This window comes from Engraulis encrasicolus, chromosome 22, assembly GCF_034702125.1.
Source record: "Engraulis encrasicolus isolate BLACKSEA-1 chromosome 22, IST_EnEncr_1.0, whole genome shotgun sequence".
NCBI lineage: Eukaryota > Metazoa > Chordata > Actinopteri > Clupeiformes > Engraulidae > Engraulis > Engraulis encrasicolus.
Window position 1 is genome coordinate 14,011,287 of NC_085878.1, and position 10,133 is coordinate 14,021,419.

General features: G+C 43.5%; 1 protein-coding gene across 1 annotated transcript; it reads left to right on the plus strand.

Moving 5' to 3' along the window:
- Positions 1-7,967: 7,967 nt before the first annotated feature.
- On the plus strand, positions 7,968-9,929 carry nkx3-2 (NK3 homeobox 2). The gene is made up of 2 exons (XM_063187770.1): positions 7,968-8,586; positions 8,962-9,929. The coding sequence occupies exons 1-2, from the start codon at positions 8,184-8,186 to the stop codon at positions 9,396-9,398; spliced, it is 840 nt and encodes a 279-aa protein (XP_063043840.1). The 5' UTR covers positions 7,968-8,183; the 3' UTR covers positions 9,399-9,929.
- The last annotated feature ends 204 nt before the right edge of the window (positions 9,930-10,133 follow it).

Sequence of the window (10,133 nt, forward strand, 5' to 3'; positions counted from 1 at the left end):
CTCACAACGCCCCTTTTCAGGTACTGATAGTATTGGAGGGAGTCTATGGTCGCCCGTTAACTGCCCGTCAGGCCAGGATGACTGTCAAGGGCTACACCACCAGACATTGGGCCCCGCTGCTCCATTTCAGGGACAAGCAATCTCAGCTAACAAGCTTCCTCCCCTCTGCCACCACCAATCCCCATGTGAACACCGCTGGGACACTTGTTGGCTCTACACGTGTTTCCTCTGCACTCTTTGCCCAGACACTCATGTTGGATGTCTTGAGGGGAGAGACGAGCAGCAACCGTGTGACCCGGTGTCAAGGTACAGCTCTATAAGAAGAATCACATCGCGTGCAAGCCTAAGGTGCAGAGCACTGGGGAAAAATGGTTCCATCCAATCGTAAAAACAAAATCACGCTTCCTTCCTCTTGAAGAAAACACCTGAAGCACTTTTAAAAAATACTTGGTTGTAACGTTAAATAAGTATTAAACCGTGGAGCTGACATGGAAAAAAATCCATAATTTTATTTTTAGTAGGTAATGAGGTGGTCTGGGGGAGTGAGCATGGCAGTTTAGCAGAGAAACCATCAAGTTTTCGTACGCATTCGTGCCGTAATTTACTTTAATTCAGGTAGTCCTGCATGTCTGGGGATGGATGTGCTTTACTGGCTTCACCTCCCTGTGTTCCTGCCACCTTCCAGTGGAACGCGTCTGACATTAAACACCTGCGTAGCGCTCTTTTATGTCCCCTGGGGGTGCGGAGGCTGAATGGGAGCCCATTGTAACCTCTGCCAAAGCTCCTTGAGCTGGGTCCCCAAAGAGGAAAGACCACTCCCTGTTCATTACACAGCCAGGGGGACAGAGACGGGGAGAGAGAAATAGAACATCTTTCTACCCACCAACTTGACAGTAGATTAATCCAAACACCTTGAAATGGCTGCCATCTCCACATGCAGAGTCGTACAAGGGCTCTTGCACTGTGTACTACATGCCCCACTCCTCAGCTGAGAATAAAACCTTACTGTCACTTTTTCTTTTTTTCACTCAAGACAGAAGGCTGATATAGCAATTTTTTGTCTTTGAAATTTCTTCAGATTTGTAGACATAAGCGTTTAATGGACTGTAGCCCAGCCCAGCTGAACAAACCACAGCTGAGCAATAGAGTTACGAGAGAAAGAGAGAGACAGAGAGAGACTGACCACCGGCACTGTCAGTCAAAAACCAAAAGATTGGCTCAAGGCCCGAATCAGTGACAGCAGGTGTGAGCCTGCGAGGCATCCACATGCAAAGCAAACACTAATTGGCCATGGATGGAACCATGTCTGAAGGACGTTAAAAAGTCATGCCGAGACTTTGCATCCACTAAAAATATTCACAAATCAGGCTGAGGATGCGCAATGCGAATCACTGCCCTCGCCCTCTGCTTCTCCTAAAACTGCACGCCATCTCTCCCTGCATGTCTCATTCAGTATGTGCAGGATTTTTTTTCTTTCTTTTTTTCGCTCATCTAATAAGCCCTTGTCTGTTCCACCAAGATCAGTCGATGGAAAGCACTTTTGAGGTGTTTTGTAGTCTGGCATACCAGAACAGACATTTTTAAGAAGGCTCTTTGGACTTGTGCACTGGTCTGGAACAAGCTATTAAGAATGGACGTGCTCCTCCTGGTCTGGAGAGAGAGAGTGAGACAGATAGAGAGAGTGCAAGAGAGAGAGAGAGAGGAACCCTTGCGTGATAGCGTTGCCTGCTCTGTCTCCAGCCCGGGGTTTGCGTGCCACGCCGCAGTGAGGCAGGTCCTTCATGAATCATGTCTGTGCTATCTACACAAATTAATTGGACTGTAACAGCAGGTTATCCTCGGCCCTCCCCACACGCTCCCCGGTGAAGAAAAAAACAAAACAAATGGCCCCTGCAGCAGTGGATGGTGCCCCCAGGGAGCCAGTAATGGAGCTGATGGTGTTATGAGTTGTTTTGAGAAGCTATCAAGGGGAGGATGTCTACTGTATAAGCTCCACTTGTGGACCGTTTTCGGGGGGCTCTGCTCTTTTTACGTGGCGCGATCAGGAAGTGGAGGGATAGTGCATTTTTTTTTTACACAGATTTGAACTTTTAGGAGCCTGTTGCATGCAAAGATGGGTCGCTGATTTTTTTTGTTCTACCAGGAATAAAAGATGAGGGAGAGAGAGAGAGATTTTCCAGCACTCTTGTACTTTTTGATGTCCAAACATGTGCCTTGATTGAGAGTGGATGTGATGTTCACTATTTGGGGGAAAAGCAGAAAATGCATCAAAGTTATTTCGGAGGGAGGGGATTATTGTAAATCAGTCTCGGCAGTGCCATTCCCTGGTCTCTCACAGCACATCTGAGCTCAATTTGACCTAAGATCGCGTGTGCGTGTGTGTGTGTGTGCCTGGCTGGATTGTGAATTGGTCATATGACCCCCCCCTTAATGTTATTAGTCTACTGCAGGCCTCTCTGAGATAGTCAGATATAAATTAAGCATTTTGCCTGTTGCAGTCAAAATAGTTCATACGACATTTATGTTCATACATAAAGTTTTTTCACAGGATGAAAATGCCAGGCCTGCTTTCTTCTCCCAGTCCAGCCATGGTGCGTGCGTGTGTGCGTGCATGCGTGCATGCGTGATATAGAATATGATAATGGGTGCTGCATCAACCTTTCTCATTAACACGGACTCATAAGGTTCATGCCCCTCACCAACATCTCGTGCTGTCAGACAAACAGAGGGTGTTGAGAGAGAGTGAAGGTGCTGTAATGTTGGTGTTGGGCCATTCCCCTGCCTCATCTATTCTGTCTAATGCAAGACCTTAACCTCAAAGATATCCTGCATCTTGGTCTGACTTCACCCAATGGTCAAAGATCCAACAGCCCGAAACATTTTGCCTATTTTAACTGAATCTATTATGATTTAGCCTATGTATTAAAGCTATATTTACTTTTTTATAGAATGCCTTTATCTTTAATTTATTCTGCATTTCCAACACTTCCTGTCCTATACTTTTTCATCTCTCGTCATCCAAAAATGATACTTAACGGAGAGCTGAGGCCACTCATAAACAGCAGGAGATAACTAAAAAAGCACCTTCATGTTTCTTAAAAAAATAAAATAAAAACAAACAAAAAAATATATACTGCTCAATGACCTCAAACAGCATTTAGTTGGTTCAGCTTCCTGCTGAGAAAACTTGTGCAACAGGTGTCATGTTGAAAAAATGCAATAGATGCACGGAGTTAAAAAGGATGGTACAAGACTGAGAGTGGAGGAGTTTCATTCAATACTTTTTGACCAGCGGATGTGTTACTGTCTTTTGTGCTCAAAAGTTTTGAAATGGCCTGCTTTTTGTGATACAAGCCTACAGGTGAACACACACACACACACACACACACACACACACACACACACACACACACACACACACACACACACACACACACACACACACACACACACAGAGGGGTGCTGATAGGTCGGGGGGCAAAAGGGGCAGTTGTCCCGGGCCCAGGGAGAGGGGGGCCCAGAATCAGGTCCTTATTACATGTATATATTAGGCTGGGGGCCCTTTCAGACGACTTTGTCCTGGGCCTGGCCAAAGCTGTCAACGGTCCTGCACACACACACACAGGGCCAATGACAGCTTTTGTGGGGCCCAGGACAAAGTCATCTGAAAGGGTCCTCTTGTCAATACATACAATGTATTGAACCCCAATTCTGGGCCCCCTCCCCCCCAGGACCCGGGACAACTGACAACCCTCTTTAGCTTCCCTGTACGAGTATGCACACACATGCATGCGCACGCACACACACACACACACACACACACACACACACACACACATATGCGCGCATGCACGCACGCACACACACACAGTGACGCTTTTATTGTGTATCACTTACTATTCATCACATATTGTCTGCCGCCGTGTGGCAGGCGGCTGCTACACTGTTTACGTTCTCCGCCACCTACAATTACTTCCATCCGATTACTCATTACAGCGCGCTTATCAAAACACTGTCTGGCTCGGCCAGTTCTGCTTGACATCACGATGACAGAGGCAGTGAGTCACCCCCCATTGTGAAGATCTGCTGTAGGAAGAAACTCCTCATCTCTCGCTCTCTCTCTCTCTCTCTCTCTCTCTCCAAACTCTTCATCCCTCTCTCTCACTTTCTCCATTTCTCCCTCTCTCTTGCTTGCTCTCCCTCTCTTTTTATCACTCTACTGTCCTCTCTCTCTCTGTGTACGTGTGTGTCGGCGTGCATGCGTGTGTGCTTGTGTGTGTATTTGTATGTGTCTGCATGTGTCTGCATGTGTGTGCGTGTGTACGTTTGCATGTGTGTATGTGTGTGTGTGTATTTGTATGTGCCTGTGTGCATCTCTCTCTCTCTGATTCTAGGCATAGAACACAACACAAAAAGGCTAGGAAGAGCTCAACACCTGAGCACATAAAGAGTTTCTTTCAGACATGCAGGGGCCATTCAGGTGTGCCAAGTCGCAGAGACAGAGCAGCCCTGACAAAACACTTTCACACGGCGGGCTGCAAGGAGGGATTGAAACTAATCACCTTGGAGTGATTAGCTCAACAATGCAAGTGCACTAACATTAGAACTTTGGCACAGTGTGCTGGTCCCATCTGTCTTTTTTTGTTCAAACTCCCGCATGGATAATTTTTGGATTTAACACAACAGCTTATTTACAGTGCCTTAAGATGGGATTTCACAAGCCCTTAATACAGACATTACACAAGTATAAACATGCGTGTGCACACCCAAGACTGAAGCCTACCGCACACACACACACTCTCTCTTGCAATCGCACACAGACGCACGCACGCACGCACGCACACACACACACACACACACACACACACACACACACACACACACACACACACACACACACACACACACACACACACACACACACACAGATCTGTGCCCTGGAAGACACTAATCTTAGTACCCCCCTCATTGTTGTACACCATTATCCTCAGACGCCAGACCACAGAAAAAGGCAGTGGCATGGCATGCGTTTCAAAAAAAGCTATCACCAATTACAGACATTCAATGAGTGTCAACAATTCTCATGTCTTCATCTAGAATAATTGAGCAATTTATGGATTATAAATATGGATTTCCATGTGCAACCGCATGAACCACAACATCTCTGTGGTGGATTTTGGTGGATGTCTTCAAGTATCCTTCATAAGACATACAATCAGTGCGCTGTGGAGCAATTCCACTCTCTGGTGTTCATGACCAATTAATGATCTAATCTGATTTGGATAAACCGTTAATTGCATAGGCCTTGAAAGGCCTATTAAAAATGTAATCCCATGTTCGGTACATATGCGTGTGCATGACAGCTTTATGACATCTATGCTTCAAAAAAAGCAAATGCATATATTTAAAGGTAAAATATAAAATTGGCTAAACCAATCATACCAATCAAACCTGTCATAATCTAAGCACCCAATTATAGCGTCAAATCAGCTTTATATTGAAAACACGTTTAGCTTGTTCATTCATTTATTTATACAATCGCGCAGGACAAAAGTTATTCGGCCACAAACGCTTTGGCATGGTCTGTTTCAAATGTAATACATGAATATCATGACATTACGAAATAAAAAAGAATGACAGCTGAAACAGACTGTCAATAGTTTATTTGAAACAGTGGAGAACAAACGCGCCGTCCAGTTCACGTTAATACTGGGAAGTGATACACTTTTATGGGGTGGCACCTCATTCACCTGCACAGTTGTGGGAAACGTTATTAATAAAATACTATTAAACTTTAATTCCAAATGCTGCCTAGATCAAGTTAGCCTACATTCGAGAGGTCGTCCGTTTATTCTCACATTGTCACATTTGGTGTATGGACTCTGAAAGGAGAGAAAACACTGCTCTTCACCGGCCACTAGATGGAGAGACGCGCTCTGCGCGCATGCACCCAAATTGTGCAGAAAACCTTCATTTTCTCATTAACTGCACATTCCTATATAACACTCTCATTTAGAGCTATATTGTGGCAAATTGTTTGAACTCAGATTTTAAAAAGTATTGCAATTTAGAGGTCAAATGGACGGAGTTATTTTTTATCGATCATTTTATGTCACTTCAAATCGGTCAGACAAGGTTAACTGCTTTGCGCACAAAATACCTATAGGCTATAACAAAATAATGCTGTGGTGAAAATATCCATGTTTGCCTACAGTACAAAAAATATAATTATTTCGCTGTGAAATACGAAAACATGAACGATCAAATGATCGTTCATAATAAACACAGACAGAATGTTCGTTTGTGCGTTGATGGTATTTAAAGTTAGTCGCCTATGTTCCACTACATTCCGAGAGAAATGTGGGAATACGTTGTATTTCAAACATATTTTCAACAATAATAGCCTAATTGGTAGCCTATTTTTCATAAAATTCCAGTAAAGCAATATATGGCTATTATAACAGTCATTAAAATGTTGTTATTAGCCTACTGTTATTATAGCGCCTAATTGTTGTTATTATATTGCTTATTACTGTTGTTGTTGTTGTTGTTGTTGTTATTATTATCATTATTATTATTATTATTCTGTTAATGTGAAGACATACCTGAGAAATATAGTCCAGATAATTGCATCATATTTCCAATAGGCCAATTATGGTGTTGATGATTCTCACTACTATAACAATGCATATATGCGATCATCTATAGCCTACAAGGAACGCATGAGGGAGAAAATCCATTTTCTGAGACAAGGATGCTGTCGGACTGAGTTGTGGGAATTAATGTCGGCCCGAGACTCGAAGTAAAATATGCAACAACTCTATAAACCCTCAACTGCAGCTCAAGTTCTAATCATGTAATTTCCATTGTCCGTTAATCCCCTATTCAGAGGTCAACCTGAGAATGGCAAACAGTATGGATTAATTATTCTTCTATTGACTGTAATTTGAACTCAATATTAGCTCCAGCATAAGCCTATCTTAATACATGACAGACAATAACAGTGTGTATATGTGCAAAATAGTTTTGATTATTGATGCGTAAAAGTGCATTTGATGCGTAAAAGTATTTGGCCATTTCTGCACCATCTTCGCAGATATTATTTTGCCGTATAAATCTGCAACACACACACACACACACACACACACACACACACACACACACACACACACACACACACACACACACACACACACACACACACACAGCATATTAAATTCAGATTACAATTAAAACTTTCACGTAGCATATAATGCATGACGTTTCATCCTGAAATTCGAATATTATAGAAGTGTTACCAACACCACTTTCCCGAGAGAGGAGACTAATTAAAAGAATTATAACACATAGGCCTACGTGACACATGTGGCTATTCATTTGCAAAATTGATACAAGTTAAACCAACATCACATTTATGCATTTCTTACCTCCAAAACAGTTTGTGGACTTAACTGAGCTGAGGCAGGCATTTTCACAATGAAATTCACTATAGACTAAGTATTACGCATATGAATACAATTGCCAACAACGCCCATATTACATGCAAGGAATTCAAGCCATTTGTCTGTAAGTGATGTGCAAAAAAATGCACACTGATGTCTGAAAGAGCAATGAACGTCTATTGCCGATTTCGCTTTCTGCGGACAATTCGATGCGCAGGGTGGAATGCGCAAAGCAATGCGTAAAGTGATGATAGGACAAAGTTCTAATGTTGCTTTGTTGCAGTTTAAAGAGTCAAACTAGTCTTGCACTGCCGTCACTGTTCGTGCCATCATCATTTAACCAGCAAAGGGTTAAATTGTCAAGAGACATATGAATGTCTTGACAGGGCAAGCTTGTCGTAGTGTTTACAGTGGCCAATCAGAGGGGCCCTCTCAACCCCATGGTCCAATAGGAAATAGTTTGGGAAGTCTGGCAGCCACAGGTGAGATGATACAGGCGGACTGGATGTAAAGGGACAGGAAACTCGCTAAAGAGAGAACTACTTAGCAGCGAGTCCAGAGAAGAAACATCGCGCGGAGGGAAATCACGCTGCTGCTTTTTCGAGCATAACATTTAGGGACGACATGAAATACTGCCCAGCTCTGCGATTCAGAAGCGCCATTAAAAACGGAGTTAAATACGGCTGATTGCTATCACGCTTTTTGAGAGGTATTCCAGCATAAGTGACTTTTTGCTTAAAAATGGCCGTTCGCAGCAACTCGTTGGTGCCATTCTCAATTCAAGCAATACTGAACAAGAAGGAGGATTGTCGTCACATAAAAGATTTGGACGTATGCTTTCCCAAGGCTGCTTGTTGGAAAATATTTGGGGAAACGGACGCTTCGCCAGAGGAGATGTCTTCACCGTGTAAAAGCGACGAGGGAGCGTGCATCATGGTCAACCGTAAAAGTTATGATTCTGACTCGGGTCTGAGCGAGGATAACGACAGCAAGGCGCTGTCCACATGCAAGACAGAAGTGGATCGGGATGGACCATCTTCAGACGCGCTGGAAGAAAGCTTCCAGGACGAAACGGACCACGAATCCACAGCAGTGGACAACGTTAAGAGTCTTAGCGACTGTGAACTTTCTGCCAACATCTCGGGTAAGTGTGTTAGAAATTATTATAAAATGGTATGTTTTGACTAAGATGAAAAGTTTACATTTTTGAAAGGTCCGTGTAAAATGCCTTGTTGGTGCGCAAAGGGAACATGAATTCCACCTAACTCCTCTTAAGGAATGCACAAAGACACCATTCATAGGCTAAACGGTCAAAATCAACCGCTTGAAGTTAGAAATTATGCACAGCGATCATTTCCCTCGATTGTTTCCCCAACTTCGCCATGGCCTAGTCCCTATTCCCCTTTGGTTATTCTGCAGAATGCCCTGTAACCCATTAGAAAGAACCAAACCAAAATGCACCACTCAGAACTTGTGTAATCAAGGCAACTGATGCCATATCTATATATATGTCTTTCAGATTCCAATAACTTGGATGAGGCAGGGTGTGAGAAAAACCCAGATCTACCCAAACAGCGGAAAAAGCGTTCCAGGGCCGCCTTCTCCCACGCGCAGGTTTTCGAGCTGGAAAGGCGGTTCAACCACCAGCGATACTTATCTGGACCCGAGAGAGCAGACCTGGCCGCCTCCCTGAAGCTCACAGAGACTCAAGTCAAAATTTGGTTTCAGAACCGCCGGTACAAAACAAAACGCCGTCAAATGGCTGCCGACCTTTTGGCCTCGGCACCGGCGGCGAAGAAAGTGGCAGTGAAAGTTTTAGTACGGGACGACCAGAGACAATACAACCCCGGAGAGCTGCTGCGGCCTCCACTCCTTTCTCTGCAACCTTCATATTATTACCCATACGCATACTGCTTGCCAGCGTGGACACTCTCGGCTTGTGCTGGAAACCAGTGAGACAAATCATCACCCAGTATTTATTTGAAAGCACGAACTAACACCGTTTGATTGTGAAAAATAACTCTCCAAGAAGAGGAGACCGAACTACAAGAGAAGCCATGTCGGCGCTGCCATAAGGACAGTTGTGATGGCTGTATTAATATCTTTCCAGTGGTTGTGCAGAGCGCGTTTGGCTGGTGATCTTGACCCTCATAGGCAGATAATTGAGAATGTATGGAATGCTATTGGTTAATCGCTCGATAGGGGTCTGACACCCCTGGGTTCCTAAAGACACCAGTTTTTTTCAGTGAAGCTGGGAATAGAACTGTTTGCTGTCTCCTGTGATGGGGGGTATAACGGTAAGATTTCCCGGCACTTTCCCCCTCACACAGTGTGTTACTCCTCTGACCAGTGGCCTCATGAGTTTTAAGTGTTTTTGTTTAATTTGTTTATCTGTACGTGAGCCGTGGCATTACTAGGAATTTTGGAGCGTTTTATCAAAATGTATTTGTTTCCTAATAGCTCTCGGTTGTTTTGTTTATTGAGAAAAGAAACCAAATATTAAAACATATTAATATCACTGTGTTTTTCCTCGTGTTTTTACCCCTTGAAGCTTTTTGCCTCCTAAAGTGACATGCATGTTGTCAAGTCAAGTAGGTTTTATTGTCAATTTCTTTACATGCACTGGTCATACAAAGAATTTGAAATTACAATTACAATTACAATTAAATTTGTTATAGCATTATCATTATT